The sequence below is a fragment of the Hirsutella rhossiliensis genome (assembly GCF_020360975.1).
Source record: "Hirsutella rhossiliensis strain HR02 chromosome Unknown scaffold00001, whole genome shotgun sequence".
Taxonomy (NCBI): domain Eukaryota; kingdom Fungi; phylum Ascomycota; class Sordariomycetes; order Hypocreales; family Ophiocordycipitaceae; genus Hirsutella; species Hirsutella rhossiliensis.
Genome location: NW_025408667.1, coordinates 1,302,892 through 1,320,842, shown reverse-complemented (window position 1 = coordinate 1,320,842; position 17,951 = coordinate 1,302,892). Strand labels below are relative to the sequence as shown.

The 17,951-nt window shown below is 60.0% G+C and overlaps 5 protein-coding genes across 5 annotated transcripts; 2 read left to right on the top strand and 3 right to left on the bottom strand.

The window, feature by feature from the left end:
• Positions 1-203: 203 nt before the first annotated feature.
• On the bottom strand, positions 204-1,048 carry HRG_00168 (NADH ubiquinone oxidoreductase, 20 kd subunit domain-containing protein; the record flags this gene model as incomplete). Its single annotated transcript, XM_044858639.1, has 3 exons — positions 204-654; positions 752-935; positions 1,006-1,048. 3 exons carry the CDS (start codon positions 1,046-1,048, stop codon positions 204-206), a joined length of 678 nt encoding a protein of 225 aa, XP_044725039.1.
• A 1,457-nt stretch (positions 1,049-2,505) lies between these two features.
• HRG_00167 (glycosyl transferase family 90 domain-containing protein) lies at positions 2,506-4,308 on the top strand (the record flags this gene model as incomplete). Its single annotated transcript, XM_044858638.1, has 1 exon — positions 2,506-4,308. The coding sequence occupies one exon, from the start codon at positions 2,506-2,508 to the stop codon at positions 4,306-4,308; it is 1,803 nt and encodes a 600-aa protein (XP_044725038.1).
• A 704-nt stretch (positions 4,309-5,012) lies between these two features.
• On the bottom strand, positions 5,013-7,219 carry HRG_00166 (rab-GTPase-TBC domain-containing protein; the record flags this gene model as incomplete). The annotated part of the gene is made up of 7 exons (XM_044858637.1): positions 5,013-5,270; positions 5,392-6,257; positions 6,308-6,753; positions 6,822-6,959; positions 7,020-7,029; positions 7,104-7,125; positions 7,178-7,219. 7 exons carry the CDS (start codon positions 7,217-7,219, stop codon positions 5,013-5,015), a joined length of 1,782 nt encoding a protein of 593 aa, XP_044725037.1.
• Positions 7,220-8,098: 879 nt separating this feature from the next.
• HRG_00165 (RNA recognition motif domain-containing protein) lies at positions 8,099-11,001 on the top strand (the record flags this gene model as incomplete). Its single annotated transcript, XM_044858636.1, has 5 exons — positions 8,099-8,142; positions 8,199-8,501; positions 9,654-9,694; positions 9,748-9,911; positions 9,976-11,001. The coding sequence occupies 5 exons, from the start codon at positions 8,099-8,101 to the stop codon at positions 10,999-11,001; spliced, it is 1,578 nt and encodes a 525-aa protein (XP_044725036.1).
• A 1,020-nt stretch (positions 11,002-12,021) lies between these two features.
• On the bottom strand, positions 12,022-15,336 carry HRG_00164 (fungal specific transcription factor domain-containing protein; the record flags this gene model as incomplete). Its single annotated transcript, XM_044858635.1, has 6 exons — positions 12,022-13,092; positions 13,185-13,307; positions 13,371-14,520; positions 14,578-14,682; positions 14,741-14,766; positions 14,833-15,336. 6 exons carry the CDS (start codon positions 15,334-15,336, stop codon positions 12,022-12,024), a joined length of 2,979 nt encoding a protein of 992 aa, XP_044725035.1.
• Positions 15,337-17,951: the final 2,615 nt, after the last annotated feature.

Genomic DNA, 17,951 nt, shown 5'->3' with positions numbered 1-17,951 from the left:
TTGCTCCATCACGGCCCCGAGGCACAGTATATGTGCATGTGTGTGTGTGCATATCGCCGTGCCCAACAAAGGAGAAAATCGACAAAAAGTCATCTGCGAGCTTGCCTCTGGCCGTGCGGCATGTTTGCGCCGTCTGTGACCCCGTATACATACATCCTTCCTCTTGTTCTTGGTACCCTCCTCCAAATCCCGTCTGATTCTCTTCACCTCCTGTACCACATGCGGGTAATCTTGGTCTTGCGCATCTTGCGCTGCAGCTGGAAGATGCCGTACATGAGGGCCTCGCTGGTGGGGGGGCACCCGGGGACGTAGATGTCGACGGGAACGATGCGGTCGCAGCCGCGGACGACGCTGTAGCTGTAGTGGTAGTAGCCGCCGCCGTTTGCGCAGCTGCCCATGGAGATGACCCAGCGGGGCTCGGGCATTTGGTCGTAGACCTGGCGCAGGGCCGGGGCCATCTTGTTGGTGAGGGTGCCGGCGACAATCATGACGTCGGACTGGCGGGGGGAGGCGCGGAAGATGATGCCGAGGCGGTCCTGGTCGTAGCGCGGGGTGGAGAGGTGCATCATCTCGACGGCGCAGCAGGCGAGGCCAAAGGTCATGGGCCAGAGAGACGACTGGCGGGCCCAGTTGGCGATGACGTCGAGGGAGGTGCTGAAGAGGGTTGGTCAGTCAGAGATGGCCAGCGACAGGATTCAAGAAAGGGTGTGCGTGTGTGTGCGATGTGGCAATGTCGTGGGGAGTGTCGTACAGGGCATATTGTAGGACACCCTTGGTGCCCTCCTCGCTCGGCAGAGGTACCTCCCGGCGAGGCTTGGCCAGGCCCGAAGCTCCGCCGTGCGGCGTCAATGAGCTGGCATCCCGACGGGGACCGGTGGTGAAGGACGCGGCGGCGGCAGCAGCACGAAAGGGCACTAGCGCAGTCGTCGGCTTGGCTATTTCATCGTTGCGGGCGTTTAGCAAGGGAGGGGATCCCGCGGGAAGGACGAGGGGAGGGAAACTGACCGCGCAGCGCCAGAGAGGCCGCTGTCCGCGTCGACGGGAGCATCTCGATGTTTTGGGATGACGACGGAGGAGGGCGAGAAGGGGGGGCGGGAGCTTGGGAGGTTCGTCGGCGGCGCGGGTGAAGAGAGGGTCGTTGAGGCTTGGGGATCTGGCGCGGATTCGCCTCTCGAGCTTGCTTGATAATTGGAGGTGTTGTGATTGGTTGATGGGAGGGGAATGTCTGCGAAGATTAGCCGGGAGCTTCAAAGGTACGTATAGTAATTACAGTACGTCGGCGAGCCAGCGTTGCCCCACCAGTGCCGACCGCAGTCACCTACCCTACAGTACAACTCTACAGCAGGAGGCATTGTCTCCCGTCGTCATTGACACCTCGGTGGAGGCTCGAACAGTCCCAGTTCTGACACTAGGTTCAAGCCGAAGAGTCCCGTAGGTTTTGATTTCTGCCGCCGCGTCTAGTTACACGAGATGGCAGATGGGGAAACTCTTCTGAGGTGCACAGTTCGAACACCGTTCACGCATGAGCCCTGGGCATTTCTGCGACGATGGTAGTAAAGAGAGGACAGAAAAGCACTTGACATGTATTCATGACCATAAGTAGGAAGATGCTCGGAATTCTGTAGCATAAACCGCCAGTTGGGGCTTGGATGAACATGTCGACACGCTTCATTCAGGCTATATAAGCTAACTGACCAGTGGAGACCCTGCACCTGGCGCCCGCCTCTCGGAACGTCTCGACACGGGTGGCGAAGGAACCTCCTCTAGGCCCGATCCCCTAGGCTCGATTGGGTAGGCCCAAGTGTACTCGGGCGAGGCAACAATTGAGCTTTCGGTGCATCGTGAACGAGCAACTGTTCTAGAAGTGCAGCCATTCGGCCCCGACGGATCCCGCACACGTGCTATAGAAGGGGGCCCCCATATAGCCGGGAGAGGGCGATTTGGCGGGCCTATATCGCGCGGGTATTAATGATGGGTGCTGAGATGCGCAGGGGCTGTACTTTGCGGGAACCAACAGGGAGGCTCATCCCTGCTTCAACGTCGAGCCATCAACACACGTGTTGGCCGACTTGGCCCAGATCCAACGGTTACGGGAGAGGCAGCGGCTCGCTACGGAAAGATGGGAGAGCCAACGAGGGTTAGCAGTCTCCTGCCCATTGCTCCTGCACCGGCAGGTTTGGCCTTGGCCGTGGTCAACCTCTTCGGCTCTTACACGTCGGTTGGAAGCGGAGAGCAGGCTTAAAAGACCCGGAGAAGAGAGCGAGAGATGGAACGAGTCAAAGCCTGCAGGCGGCCAATCGGACGGATAAGAACAAGGCGTTCGTCCGCATGGCGTCCACTGCCAGCGCGGGCCCCCTCCTCGTCTTTCTCCCGCTCCTGTGTCTCCTGTCTCCCCCCTTTCCCCTCCTCTCAACGCTGTCCACGCCGCCGGTTACTGCCACGCTCCTGCGCGTGCTACAGGCCGTCTTGTTTGCTTCCTCAGACGACTTGGGCCTCTCGCCGTCAATGATCAGGCTCTGGGACCAGCGTGCCCGCCCCTGGCGGCTTGTCCTCCGCTACCTGGCCGCCGCGTGCCTCGTCGCCTTGTGCATTGCCTGTTTCGTGCTCCGACAGCACCACGCCCAGACATGGCGCGCCCCCGCCTTGCGCGGCTCCAAGCATCCCATCCAGAGGCTCATGGCCGAGGCAAAGGCCCGCTGCGACCGTCTCATGTCGCGGCGCAGCCACGACGTCAAGGCGGCCGCCTCGCGATATCGCCAACGCCGAGGGCGCCACCCGCCCCCGGGCTTCGACCGCTGGTTCCAGGCTGCGCGCGACGCCGATGCCGTCGTCGTCGAGGACTTCTTCGACCGCATCTACAAGGATTTGACGCCCTTTTGGGCTCTTGATCCAGACACCACCCGCACCCGGGCCCAGGCCTGGCATTTCGTCGTCAGGGTGCGCAACGGCAAGGCCCACGGCGTGGGAGATGTCCAAGGCCACGTGCCCTGGCTGCAGCTGTGGACGGGTCTCGTCGATGAGTTTGCCCAACACCTGCCCGACGTCGACATGCCCATCAACATGCTCGACGAGCCGCGCATCCTGGTCCCCTTCGACGACATGGCCAAGCTGGTCAAGCGGGCGAACCAGCAGAGATCCATGGCCGAGGTGGCAGAGGTGACGGGCGAGTTCAGGGGACTCGGAGACGTCGACGACCGCAAGCCCGAAGCCTACGAGCCGCAGTGGCACGGGCCCAGCAGCTCGTACTGGGATCTGGCTGTCAAGACGTGCGGTGTCCACACGCCCGCGTACGCCGTCGCGCAGATCGACGACTTCTCCTCGCCTGCCGAGATGCCTGGTGACTGGACGCCCGGCTACGCTTTCGACGGCTTTGTGCGAAATTGGACGGCCGCCATGGACCCCTGCCTGCAGCCACATCTCCGCCAGCTGCACGGCACCTTTATCGAGCCCATTAGCCTGTCGTCGACCGAGGAGCTTGTTCCCTTGTTTGGAGGATCCAAGCTTCCCATGAACAACGAGATCCTCATCCCGGGAGCCATGTACTTGACCGACGACGCCTTCTACTCAGGCGGGGACTCTCACGGGCCCCCGTGGCATCGCAAAAAGGACGGGCTGATTTGGCGGGGCGACGCCTCTGGTGGCCGGGCCAGGGAGCACAGCTGGCATCACTTTCAGCGGCACCGCCTCGTCGACATGCTCAACGGCACCACCGTCTCCCGAGTCGAGGCCTCGGGCGTCCGCGCGTCGGCCTTTGCGTTGCCTTCGCAGGTCGTGCACCACAGCCGGCGCCAGAAGCCCGGCGAGCTCGGCGCCTGGCTCAAGGACTTTGCAGACGCCGCCTTTGTTCACCTCTGCCCCCCCGGCGAGTGTGACTTTCTCGCGTCCCGCTTCCGCATCGCGGAGCAGATGCCCATGCAGGCCCAGTACGAATACAAATTCCTCCCCGACGCCGACGGCAACTCCTTCAGCGCCCGCTTCCGCGGCTTCCTCCGCTCCACCAGCCTGCCCCTCAAGGCCACCATATACGCCGAGTGGCACGACGACCGCCTCGTCCCCTGGGCGCACTTTGTGCCCCTCGACAACACCTTCCGCGACCTCTACCCCGTGCTCGACTTCTTTGCCGACGGCGACGGCCGGCCCGGCGACGCCGCGGCGGCGTCCATTGCCCAGACCGGTCGCCAGTGGGCCGAACAGGTGCTCCGCAGAGAGGACATGCGCCTCTATGTCTGGCGCCTGCTGCTCGAGTGGGCGAGGGTGTGCGACGACAACAGGCATCGTCTGGGCTTTGTCGGGGACCTCACTCCTTGAGCCCCAAAGCAAGTCGTCCGTCACCAGTAACCAGCGACCAGGGGTTTAACCCTGTCTGAGACATGGCGCGCGGGCTGACGGGTCGCGTTTCGTTGTGGGTGCGGGGAGCGGCGATCTTGTGGCGGGGTGCATGGGGGACTGGCTCGCCGCTTGCCTTTCTTTTTCGTCTCCCGAACATGGCCTCTGCCCGGAGTTGGACGGAGTTGGGACACGGAGCTTGCATATAGAGCTCTTCGGCACTTGAGCGGTGTTTGGGCACTGAGGAATTCCTTTGATTCGACCGACTGCGCCCTTGTCTTATTGACTGCTTCTCTCTTTTCTTTTCCGGGGGTGCGCAGGCTTTGGTTACCCGCCCAGGTTCATGGCTCTCACTCCTCAAGTTATAATGGTTTGCTTTGCTGAGGCTTACTTCTGTTGTGGTCTTGTGCTGGGAGCTAGTCAAGGGGCATCGGGAGCCTATCAACCCGCATCTATGTGCTGTATGCGACGGGAGCCATGCTTTTCCTCTTGGATGACGCGAGCATGGCGTCCGTGTATGTGTGGACGTTGCTTTCATGATTGCATTGCCCGTCAACACTCTTATACACATGCGTTCGTGAAAGCCTCGTCTTGGTCTGCCTAGTTCGGCGTATCCATAAGAGACTAGGCTGCCCACTGGCTCCCGTCTCGTAAACCCGGGCAGGCCCGTTTGCTTCGACGACACCTCACAGCTGCAGGTTCGTCAGGGCGGGCCGGCTGGGCTGGCCTTTGAGATGGGCGGCGGACCCCTTGTACAGGCTCTGCCAGATAAAGGCCTCGCTGAGAAGCAGCTCAATGTCCTTTTCCGTCCAGTTCTTGGTGGGCAGGCTCTGGAGGAACATCATGATTTCCTGGAAGTCCATCTTGACGAGCTTGTCGGACCACTTGACGAGCAGCGCGGCGCAGACGTAGAGATGGAACTCGGAAAAGCCCTGCTCTTCGGCCTGATTTCCCGTGCGGTTAGCAGAGAGGGGGCCCGCGTTGTCTTCCGTCCAACGCGAACGGAGGGCGGATGTATGAGCGCGTCCAGGGTAGACGAGGAAGGGAGTTGAAGAGCCAACTCACGAGATAGGTATCCCACATGCGAATCGTGTTCTTGACACTGATTTCGCGCATCAAGAGGCAGTTCATCCACCGAAAACTAAACTGAATGAACTCGACGCCCTCGTGCTCTAGGTGCTTGGACAGGCCCGAGTCGATGCGGGCCGTCAGGTCGCGCAGGGCGCTGACCTGGCGCTGGATGCCCGGCTGGGCTACAATGTAGTGGTCCTGGATGCCGTCCAGCAGCTTCGTCAGACACCAGAACGAGTCGGCCTCGACCGCGTCCAGCACCGTCTTTGGGAGCTGCCCGGGGTCCATGCCCGTCTCGATGTTGTGGTCGCCAATGTAGAGCCCCAGAAAGACCTGCCAAAAGGGCGTCACCAGGTCGTTGATGCCCTGCACGTAGCCGCTGGCCGGATGCCTGACCGCCCAGACGTACAGGATGCGCTCTAGCGACCGCTGCGTTGCTTCGTAGCTGTAGAGCTCAATGTGCGGGTTCGTCCGAGGGATGTCGATGCTGATCTGATGCCAGAGGGCCTCGTCCAAGCCCCTTGCCTTGCCGGGCGCGACGGCATTGGTGCCGGTTCGCTCAAACGCCTGCCGCACCCCGTCCACGTATTCCTTGCGCTTGCGCTGGAGCGTGGCATCTCTTCTCTCGCTGTTGGTGGGCAAGTAGCTCAGGAGAAGCTGCCACGTCATTGCGCGCACCTCTTCCGGCACCCCCGACCAGGCCAGGGCCCGGAGGTCCGCGAGCGATATTGTGGACGCCTGCAGCAGCTTCTTGAATTTATTTATCCTGGTGATTCTCGAGTTAATGGCGTCTGCCTCTTTTGGGGAGGCGTTGCTCGGGACGGAGGGGTAGCTGATGAGGTGTAGGGCACTGGCAGGGTCTGAGAAAGTTAGCGGGTCGCCCTCCGGTACGGACGAGACGGACACGAACCTCGTAAGATCTCCTTGTACTGCGGCCGGAGAATCTTGCCTTCGCTCTTCTTCGGTATGGGATATGAAAGTGTCGGACGCTCGACCGCTATGTCGGCGCTATTGGACTGGCGCCTAGCCGCCATACCAAAGGAGCCGTCGAGGGCGGGGGACAGGGCACTGGGGTCAGTCTTGCTCTGCGAAGCCATCCGCCTCGACCGCCGCTTCATGTTAGAGAGGCTGGGGAGGCCGAAGTCGTCGCCGTCGTCGTCATCGTAGCCCAGCATCTCGTCTTCGTCGGCTTTCCAGTCGTCGTTTGTGTTTGACAGGAAGTTGATGTAGCTCTTGAAAGGAGGGGAGCCATGGCCGGCTGAAGTCCGCGACGGAGGCGTGGCTTCATGGACGCGAACCTTGGCAGAGGACGATTGGGGCGGCGTCTTGGGGCGAGCAGAGGAGCTAGAGAGGTTTCTGGCGAACATTTCGGTAAGCCACAAGGAGACGGAACGGGGACTGGCGGGGAGGGAGAGTCAACGTACAATGTGTCGAACTTGAGGATATCGGCGTGCGAGTAGGCGGCGCCGACGACGAGATTCGGATCGCGGCTCGAGGTAGGGGTGACGCCTCTCTTGGGCGCATTTTCCCGCGCAGGCGGCTTCCAGAAAGGCGAGGCGGACCTAGGCCGGGAGGTCAGCGGCAGAAGAAGGGAGTCGGTCCAAGGTTGTGATGCAACGTACTCGGAACGGTCTGGCGATACGGGGTCGAGCCACGGGTCAGCAACGACTGGTCCAATCGTGGGGATGGGAGATGGTCCAACATACCGACCTGGACCATTTCCTGCGGCTGTGGGGGAGTTAGCATGGCAAAGGTGAAGAGCCGAGAGAAGGCAACCCACCGACTGAGCTGGCTTCTTGCCGCTTCCCGAGGACGACCACATTTTCAGGAATCGTCTTGGAAGAAGCGGCCAGGCCGGCGCCTCATTCTGCGAATCGAGGCTGGTTGAGAGCCCCGTTGCAGTCAAGGGTTGATGTCGGAGGGCGGGTGAAGTGCCAGGTTAGTGGTGATGGCGTCTCAGAACCACCGGCGGGCGAGGTGTGGCGGTGTCTCGGTACTTGAGCTCTACCCGGGCTACGGAGGGGAACTTGCGGAGTGCTCGGCGTTGGGGCGACGGCTAGGTGTACCCCTCAAGTACACACGGGGCAGGGAGGCATCGCGCTCGCGTCTTTGATGGCGGCCACTTGACGGTACCTACCTTGCTCTGCGAGGTACCACGTTTTCGACAAGCCCCAGCACTCAAAGCACAATATGTATGCTTGACCTCTATTCCATTCAAGAGCCCGGGACTTGCTTCCAATCTCCTCACCACTGCATGGTCAGCTCCGGCAGTGCCTTGGTGCCCTTTGTCAGCGCCGCTGCCCGCCTCTGATTGGCCAGACCCCCTGCCTGCCCCCGTGCTTGGTTAGTCATGTACCTAAGCAAGCAAGGGCAAGGGCAGTACTGTGCTAAGGAAGAGGAGGGACCTAAGCTTTGCGCTGCGTTTGTCAAGCAAGGACCTCCCTCCGCGTCTTCATTTCCCTTTTGCAAGCAAAACAAACTCACCATCCTCCTCCTTCTCATCCAGGCCCTCCCTGTTGACGCAAACAACCCTTGTCTCCCCAGCTCGCAACCGTACCGCCCCATCATTTCGCGCCTGCAAATCATCACCGTCGCCGGTCTGCCTTTGCGAGGGCCTGGCGCAGTGCAAGGCGCCTTCGAGCAGGCAACAATTCTCGACACTTGACGGCAGCCCTCATCGTTTCCCGCCACCGCCTCTATCATGACGGAGCCCGAGAACTTCGAAGAAGATATCTTCGCCGACCTGTACGTCTCTGCTGCGCCTTGAGAAAGCGGCTCTTCTAACTGATGTGCCTTCACAGTTATGACGACAATGAAGCTCCCAAGACGGTCCCTGGGCCAGATGCCAGCGGCCAGCCCGCCATCAAGCATGACGCCGAAATCGACCTAGCGGCCGTCGTGCCGAGCGAGCATCCTCAACCTGCAGAGGGAGAGCAAATGGAGCACGATGCACTCGACGATGACCAAGACGACGACGACGACGACGAAGTCGACTTCAATCTTGGCGGCAGAAGCAACAGCATCGCCCCTGCTGTGCAACACCACGACGCGCCATCGACTCCGCCCTACGGAACGGTCCATAAGGCCAGCGCCAAAGACGATGGGTAAGTTTGACTCCACCCTTTTCGCACTCATTGCCCTCTCTTGCCTTTCCCCACCGCGCATGCGAACACACCGACCATGTACACCTGCTCTTTGCAGTTGTATCGACGACGGCTCAGGCTTGGCCATGATGCGTTCGGCTACTCTGCAAATCATGCTGGCTGGCTTGTCTGGGTGGGAAAGCGGTCAGGCTCGTCAGGAGTTGGAGGCTTGGCTTGATCGAGCAAAAGTCACAGAGCTGTCGGCAATCCAAGATGGAGAACCGTGGTCGCCTTGGAGAGCGGGCATTCGCGCCATGAAAGAAATGCTACATGGCTATGCCACTCCCTCCGAGCGGAGGGGCGCCCACGAAAGTCGCTAGGAAGAGATGGGACTTATTCGGAAATCTGGGCATTCATCCTGTGGATATATCGAGCCAGATCCTACCTACCGACCTAGCCACCTCGGGACATGCTCCTGTCTTTCATAGCCGTCAGCTACGGGAGGCCCTTGAGGCGCCCCATGCTATGCTATTACAGTCGTCAGGAAGCTGTAGCCGCCTGATTGACGGCGGCTAGCGCGCAAGTTCACTTCGTACCTAGCTTGAGACAGGCAGAGAAGCAGTCCAGACGATAGCAAGAAGCCGAGCAAAAGCAAAGGAAAGATACAAAGTCGACAAAGCATCAACTGTTCTTCGCGCACCGCCCCATGTCTTCATGTTGTGGTGGAGAGCGAGCTCGCCGACTTGCCTGCTACCTCCTTCAGCAACCAACCCTGGTCCTCGATACGGCTGGCCGCAGCTTGGATCCCAACGGACCCTTCTTTCGACCATGCGCTATCTCGATGCGCAGCTATTCCCATCCCTTCCCGGAGAAAAAAAAAGGCCTTCTCCCAATGCCCAGGGTTTATCCCCCTTGCCTGGAAATTGAGTCGGACAGGAGCTTGCTTGGATGCTTGCGTATGGGTGTGACGAGCTATGCGACAGCCTGGACGGGTGGTGCCGGGGGGGAAGGGGGCCGTCATCCATGTCGTCTCGAGCATTTGATGCCGTTTCGCTGTCGAGCTGATGAGCTGGCAAGCCAGTCCATCAATCTCTTGCTACCTTTTTGACCATCTACCACACGACGATAACATGAACTTTGTGTCTCGGAAATCATTACTGACTGGTATTGTAGCAAAATGTTCATTGGTGGGTTGAATTGGGAAACGACAGACGGTATGGTCGCCATGTCCTTGAGCCCGTAAGCAAGATGGTTCTAACAAGGCCAGATTCATTGAGAGACTATTTCTCCCAGTTTGGCGAGGTGGTCGAGTGCACCGTTATGCGGGACAGCAGCACTGGACGGTCCCGCGGCTTCGGGTTTCTCACTTTCAAAGATGCAAAGACTGTCAACATTGTCATGGTCAAAGAGCACTTCCTGGACGGAAAGATTGTGAGTATCATATGGCCTCGGGGCGGACCTCGTTTTCAAAACACATGCTAATAGGCTTTTGCAGATCGACCCCAAGCGTGCCATCCCCCGAGACGAGCAGGAAAAGACGAGCAAGATCTTTGTCGGCGGCGTCAGCCAGGAGACGACGGACCAAGAGTTCAAGGACTATTTCGCTCAGTTCGGCCGCGTCGTCGATGCCACTCTCATGATGGACAAAGACACTGGGCGGCCTAGGGGCTTCGGATTCGTCACCTTTGAGAGTGAGGCCGGAGTCGACGCCTGCATCAACGTGCCACTCGAGATCCACGGCAAGCCCGTCGAGGTCAAAAAGGCCCAGCCACGGGGCAACCTGCGCGAAGAGGAAGAGGCGGCCAAGCGCAGCAAGTTCCGCAAGGGCGACGAGCAGGCCGCGCAGGGCGGCATGGGCCAGCAGATGGGCAACAATGGCATGACGCCGCAGGTCATGGCGCAGTACGTCCAGCGGATGCAGCAGTACTTTGCCATGATGCAGAGCCAGATGGCCATGAACCGCGGCATGCACATGAACCCAGCCATGTGGCAAAACATGATGCAGATGCAGCAAATGCAGCAGATGATGGGCCGGGGAGGCGGCGGCGGCGGCGCCAACGCGCAAAACATGATGGCCAACATGAACCCGCAAATGATGCAGCAGATGCAGCAGCAGATGATGCAACAACAGCAGATGATGCAACAGCAGCAGCAACAGCACCCGGGCGGCGGCGACTTTGGCGGCGGCTTCCAGCAGCAGCCCCCGACAGGTCCTGGAGCCGGGCGGCGGGGCGGCCGCGGAGGAGGCGGCGGCTACGGCGGCCCTGCTGGCGGCTACGGCATGGGCGGTGCAGGTGGAGGCGGCGGCGCTCCGACGTCGTGGGAGGGCATGTACGACGACGTGCCGCAGCCCAACACGGCAGGGGGAGGGCCCCGCCGGGGCGGGCAGGGCACGCCCGACGCGCAGAACGCGCCCCCGGCCAACGCGCCCACGGGGCCCAAGAACGCGGGCCGGCCCGGCGCCAACTACCGCGGCGGCGGGCGTGGCGGCAACAGGGGCTTCCACCCGTACGCGCGATAACTGGCCTTGCTGGAGGACAGCCTCTCCCAAACAGGGGCAGGCGGTCTACTTGCATCGTCCGAGGCCCCCAGTGAGGGACGTGGAAAAGGAGTGAAGCGAGGGGGGACCAGCGCATGTGGCGGGCACGGACTTGGGGGGTGTTGATTTGGTTGGTTCGCCAGGCATTCGCAGAGAAAGGGGAGGGGGAGGACGGCGTGATTCACCACTTGGAACCAGAGCGGGCTCCGGTCGGCTCTCTCTCTCTCTCTCGCATGTACAATGTATATTGGTCCCGAGACGTGGGAGACGCACGGCAAATTTCACTGGCGGCAGGGGGGGGGGGGCGCAGATAATTCGAGGTTGCCTGACGAGGCTGCCCTCATCGTGATGGAGGAGACGAACGGAAGAGGTCCCTCTCGTCGTCCATGCCAATAGACGCGCGCACACACATATACAAACACATCTCCCTCGTCTCCTCCCCTGGTGGTCTTTGCTCGAGAGAAAATGCCACCGACCAAGTCTCAGAACCTGCAACGCAGGCAGCATGCCATCGATATAAAAAAGAGATATACGGACCCCTCCCCCTTGGTCTCTTGTCACAAATTTTTTTTTATTGTCATGTCTGTTGGCTGGGATGATGCGTCGGGACAGAAGTCAACGAGCTCTCTTCCTCCCACCTATACGTCTTGCCATCCTTCTCTATTTGTGCGGTCGTCATGTTCAAACGTGTGGATAGTGTAGAGGTCAGTCAACCTCTCTCGGAGATAGCGGGGCAAAGAAACAAGGAAAAAAAAAAGAAACGTGCAAGGAGAGAGAAAAGGTGAAAAGAAGGAGACGAGGAGGAGAGCAGAGAGTAGATGCAATGAAATCTCAAGACATCCCCCAGCAATGAGCCATCGCCACCCGTCATCAGCCACCGCGTCGTTCCATCATGCTTTCGTCTCCGTCGTGTCGGATCTCACGGGTTGCACATCCGGTCATGCTATTCATGAGACATTAATCCAAGGACGAGTTCGACTGAGTCGGACATCCCCCCCCCTTCTAGAACCTTTTCCAGTTGTCCCCCTCTTCCAGCTTGCGCAACACGCCCACTGCATCGGCGTACAAGATGCTCCGCCCACCCAGGCAGTCTCTCTCCAGGACGTCGCGCACCAGCCCAACTACCCCCTGCGAGTCCTCCCGTCCGGCCAGGGCCTGGAGCGGACCGGGCTGCAGCTCTGCCACCTTGGCGATCCATTGCGCGGCCGCGGCGCGCGAAGACTTGTTTGCGTTGGGCTTCCCCACGTGCCCAAAGGCCCAGCAGATGAGCGAGCAAACGTAGAGGCCCCAGAAGTCCGAAATGTCCCTCCACGGGAGGGTCCTGAACTGGCCGGGCAGACGCGCCTGATGGTTCCCCAGCGTGCTCGATTCCAGGGAAAGAAAGATCTTCAGGGCCTTGGCAGCATACAGGGTGGCGACGGCCGCGCTGCCCGAGTTGCGCCACTTGTCCAGTTTTCTCTGGTGCTCCATGAAGGATCTGGCCTGGGGGACTTTCTTGTTAAACACCCAGCTGTCGCCCGAGACGGACAGCAGCCAATGCAGTGGCGTGTAGTGAAGCGCCAGGTAGACGTAGGCTCCCGGAGAGCGAGGGAAAAGCCTCACAATGGACAAGGTGTCCGTCTTGATGCTCGAGGCATCTTCCAGTACGTCCACTTCCGTGTGTTTCCGCCTTCGAGGCAGTTGAAGAGCATGCGCTGCAAGGAGGAGTGACGCATCGAAGGACGGCATAGATTCTATGCTGGACGGTGTCAGGGTCTGCTTCTGCTGCAGCATGTCGCCCACGGTTTGTACTCTAATCGCTGCGACGTCAAAGGCGGCCCAGAGCTCGACACTCTCTGCCTCCCAGGCTTGTGTCGAGTTGGCCGACAACGGAATCGACAGCATCATGGGTGAGAAGTTGTCCAGGCCAAGATCGGCGGTGAAGGGCTGTTCGTAATACCAGTTGCCGTGAACGCTCAGGAGGAAGCAAGCCGCGAGGAGTCTTCGACACGACTCCAGGCGTACCCACTCCCTCCATCTCTGCGTGTCGGTGCTGCTGGCCGGACTCGCTTCCCAGATGTGCTGGCTAGCGACCTGAAATTGACTTCAGCCGGGTTCTTCTTGGAAGTGAATCGTCGATGCTGAACGGGCCTTGAGTGAAAGACAGTTGAGAAGCCACCACTTACCATTTGACACAACGTATTAAATCGAAGTGAAGGGCGGTAAGCCTCCTTGCTTCGTCCTCTGAATCGCGCATAGTACTCGCACAGCAGAACCGCCTGCATGATGGGCAGAGACCAGGTTGCAGACTGCGTAAACTACAGCTTTGCGCATCAGCCGTGTATTCCTATGATCTGCGGTAGTCTACTCACCGCCTTGGACACTTGCCACGCATACGCGTGCAACTGGCTGCCATTGATCCGGTTGTCCCTATGTCCCAGGAATTGAGTGGCCACGGCGGCCATGGCACACCGAAGTACGTCGAGATGCTCCGCATCCACTCCTGAGGCATCCTCAAACGTGGCCCTATGGATGATGGGGTAATTCGGATGAACCTTGTCCCAGTACAGGTCGAGATAGGCTGGCATGACGCTGAGCGCTTCTCGGCTCAACGACACGGGCATAAAGTCTTGGGCCGTCAAAAGTCCAAATGCCGTCTCCGGCTGGAGGTCGCATGCGCTGGAATTGACCATTCGGTCTGCCGGGAGCGCCGACGGGGCTGTGATCAACGTCTCAGAACATTGGCCCACGGCCATTTGCGGGGAGAGGCTACGGGCCGTGGTGCTTGGAACGGGAGAGCTGTATAGGCTGTCCTCGTATCCGGAGAACGCCAAGTTGTTTGCTTCCCCGTAGATGGACGGGTAAACTTGGGGTGGGGAGGTGCCGTACCCAAAAGGGGGAGGGTAGTCACCGGCGCCGATGCCCGGGCTTTGCATATCCCTCGCCACAAGTTGCGGCCCGAGTGGTCCAGCCCACTCGGCACTTGAGGAGCGCAGCACGGAGTGATGCCCGTGAGAGGCGTCCGATGGCGGCGGCGTCGAGTAATTGCTGCCAGAACCTGATGAAACCAGGCCGGAGCTCTCTGTCCAGGAAACAGCCAAGGGCTCCGGGCCGACAGCCGGCATGCAGAGACCTGGAACGTCCATCAACCCCAGACCATGCCCGGAGCGAGACCCAGAAAAGGCAGACGAGACTCTGAACGGTATGGACTCGAGGTTTGACAGTGACTCCATGGGGTACTCGGTCTTGACCCCTCCCATGGTGAAGTCTTGGGTATCGCGCAAGCGAGGCGTCGAGTTGCTCGGAGACGACCACGGCCCCGGGGCCATGGGGATCCCACGTGTGGATACACCGCTTGTCGGACTCGAGACCGGAGGCGGGCTGTTGTAAGTCGGTGGCATCTGCAGCGGAGAACCCGATTGTTGCCCACTGTAGTTGCCCTGCAAGGGACTTGTCGGGCCATTCGAGCGGCTCGAGGAGCGGCGCCGCGCATCTGGGGCATGTCTTTCGTCTTGGTCACTGCTTTGTGTCAATAACCGTGTCCAGGAGAGGGTTTCTCTCTAATCCGGGACGACTGACTGCCTCTGCTGATGGCGTTCAAGCAGGTCTTTGCGATGGAACACCTTGTCGCAGCCGGGAACCTGACACCGCAGGTCTGGTGGTTGATGACTTAGCTGGTGACGCCTATAGGAAGCCGTCAGTTGGAATCAAGTATTGGCATGTCATGGCCATGTTTGCAAACCTCAAGTGCTCGGCCCTAGTGAATGTCTGCATGAGGCCCATGAGTCAGTCAATAGTCCGTGGGGCGGAGGACGGGGGGGGTTGGCTTGTTACCTTCGGCGGCCGACACAGCTCACAGATGTGGACGGCCAGACCCTTCTTGGCCCGGCTTACCCTCCCGGTGATGGGAGTCAGCTTGACGGGCGCGTCCCCGGTGGGAACAAAGGGCCTCACGGGGGCGCCAGAATACTGCGCACCCGGGTGCCCGTGCGTGTAGGCTGGAGCAAAGCTCTGTCCATATGAAGAATCCATTGAGTCGGTGCTGGTGACGCTCTGGTGCCTACCGGGGGCAGCGTTGTCGGAAGCGTGGCCTAGAGGAAACGGAGAGGCCGGGGCTTCGACGGCAAGGCGTGAGGACGACGACTGTCTCTGGGCGCGAGCTGAAGATGATGGTGATGGCGACGAGATGGAGAGGTCTTGTCGACTGGCATAGCTTGCCGTGGAGGGTGCTGACTCGGGATGCTGAGGGAACCTCGGGACCGACTCCTTTGGCTTCTTTAAGGAAAGAGAGTCGGCATGATCGTCATCGACATTCATGATATTTCGGAGGCTGGCCATGGCGGAAACCCAAAATGGAAGCAAGGACAGCAAGGAAGGCGACCTTGCAGAGGGAGACACAAGACCAAGCTTGGCCGTACACAGCCCGCCGGGCTGGAGGGACCCTTGGAGGGGGAACACGGTACTGCGGGTGACGTTTCTGGAAACTACCGTTCCAGGGACAACGAGTAGTCAATCTTGGGGGGAAGGGGGGGGGGGCTGTGGCGTCAGTGAAGGAGACGGAGAGCCTCAACGGCTACGGGGTCCGGGCCGGACGAGAGAGTGTGGGAAAAAAGGACCTATGCCGGCGGGTGTGCTCTCAGCCTCGCAAGGTCGAGCAGGGGCACGAGGTGACACGCAGCCCCCATCTGCAATGAAACAGCATAGACTCTGATGACAAAGATAGGACTGGAAGAAGGCATGGTTGAGTCGGATGCGAGATCGATCAGGCAGAAGTAAGAAGAAGAGGCATGAGGTCCATGATCCCGGCGCGACTAACAGCCCCGGGAGCTGAGCCTGGGGCGCGCATGTGCATCGGCGACCCTGTACTGTACATGGAGGTGTGTGTATGTACGGGCCGGGGTTGCAAGTAAAAGCCCGAAGGCGCTCCTCGTCCTCTGCGAGCGGTGTCTGGCGCTCGTACAACTGGGGAGCAAAGGTCCATCTTCTTGGGCCCCCCCCCTGGTCGAGGCTGACGAGGACGGAAAGAGAACTATTCCGGATAGGTAAGCCAACACAGCGTCGCACGCCTCGGGGAGGTGATGGTGGTGGGGAGGCAGGAATTCGGCAGGGGAGGCATGTCGAGCTCTCGTGCAGAATTCCCACCACTTGCCAAGGGATCAGTGATGCTGGTGGAGACCCATAATTAGAAACGGTGAGACGGAGAGAGCCAGCTGCTTGGCCGACTGCCGTTCGGTATAGCACTGTACCGCATCATGTATGAAGGGCCGAGGGGGGTGTGACGAGGGCCGTGGTCAAGCGCACTGGCGGATGGACAGCGGGTAAGGCGTCAAGCGGCGAACGGGAAACTAAAGGACCTGTGTGTGCATGGCGTGCGTGAGTGGCTGTGGGCGCTTGACGGTCGACTTGTTGGTTTGCCGAGGGAGCTGAGAAGGAAGAGTCGTGTCGGATGCGACGGTGGCGGAGCGTCGCGTGCTGTACGGTGTGCAGCGTCTGGGTATTCGTACCGTCGACCATGTACTGTCTGTATGTACTGTACGACGTGACGTCGGACAGATGCCCTAGTAGGTGGTGGTGGCAGTGGTTGACTCCTCGTAGGGCCGGTGGGTAGGTACTGTAAGCTGATACATGTCCGTCCCGTCGGTGCTGTGCAGCTCTTGTTGATTGTTTCGTGACTCTCGTGGCGGCAGGTCTGGAGGAGGAGGCGCTGGCAGTGCTCCAGGACACTGTCTGGCCTGGCCAAGAATAGCGCATCGCCTGGTGATGCAAGTCAGAGATCGGCAGCCGAATCAGATGGACAGGGCCCTCCACCTCTCCGTCAGCAAGCCACATGAGCCTCTGCTGTGTGCGACGAATGGCGGTCATGGCTCCGACAAGCCGGGTTGACGAGCCGCGGCCTGGTGTCGAGGGATCCCTGAGGCCGATCACGAACGAGCAGAGTGGCTGGAGAGTCTGGGGCCACCATGTTTCCCGTGCGCTGCAGACCAACCACAGCCCTCGTTTCAGACGGCCGAGGGGATGCTCGTTCGTCAGCCAGACGACGACATTTGGATTTCCCGGGGAAAACTGAGGGCCTCGCCTCCCACACTGGTTCTGCCTGCCAGACCCCGCCATCCCGCCATCCCGCCATGGGTACGTACCGAGGAACCGGGCTAAAATGAAGCCCACAGTCCAGGATCAGGGGAAAAGGCAGTCACGGCAAGGTGCAGTGCAGCCTTTTTGCCTTTCCCTTCCTTTCCTTTCTTTTCTTTCCTTTTCTCATTCTTTTGCCTGTTTTTTCCTTGGCGTCCTAATTCCGGGACCGATGCAGCGAAGCCATGCGTCGGTCGGACCTGGAATCACCCAAAACCCACCCCAACTCCGTCAACTTGCATTACCTTGGTGGTTTGCATCTACTACCTTCTCTACTTTGGCCTTGATTCAGCGCCTGAGGGGGGCCTTGCTGGCCGTGCTGACAATCCGTCTGCCCACTTTGGCCCTTGCAAAATTTGAGCCCAAATCAAAAAAGATTGCTTGTGATTCGTCTCATCATGCAGCCAAGGCAACTGAGTTCGCCTGCCACCCAGCTGCCGATCCGAGATACCGTACATGACGGCCGGCGCTTAACCCGCCCGTCTCGTGCCTTTGCACCACCATCCCCCCGGTATCCGAGGCGTCATGAAGCCCCGGCTGCTGCTGCGGTCAGTACCAAGTCCTGCTCCCTGGAATGAAAGCTATTTGTGGACGCCGGTTGCGGGCGTGTGGACGTTGTATGTGTCAATGTTTGACGCCGCAACACTCGACTCATCACGTCTGTCTCCATTCACGCCGTGGCTGACCACTTCAACTACCCAAAGGGGACTTGTCCATTCAATCAATCGTCGGTATGGAACCTTTGAGCTAGGCAGCCCGGCTTCCGGAGCACAGCATGCTGATTACAGCTGCATCCTGATGTAGGTACGTGATTCGGCACCTAC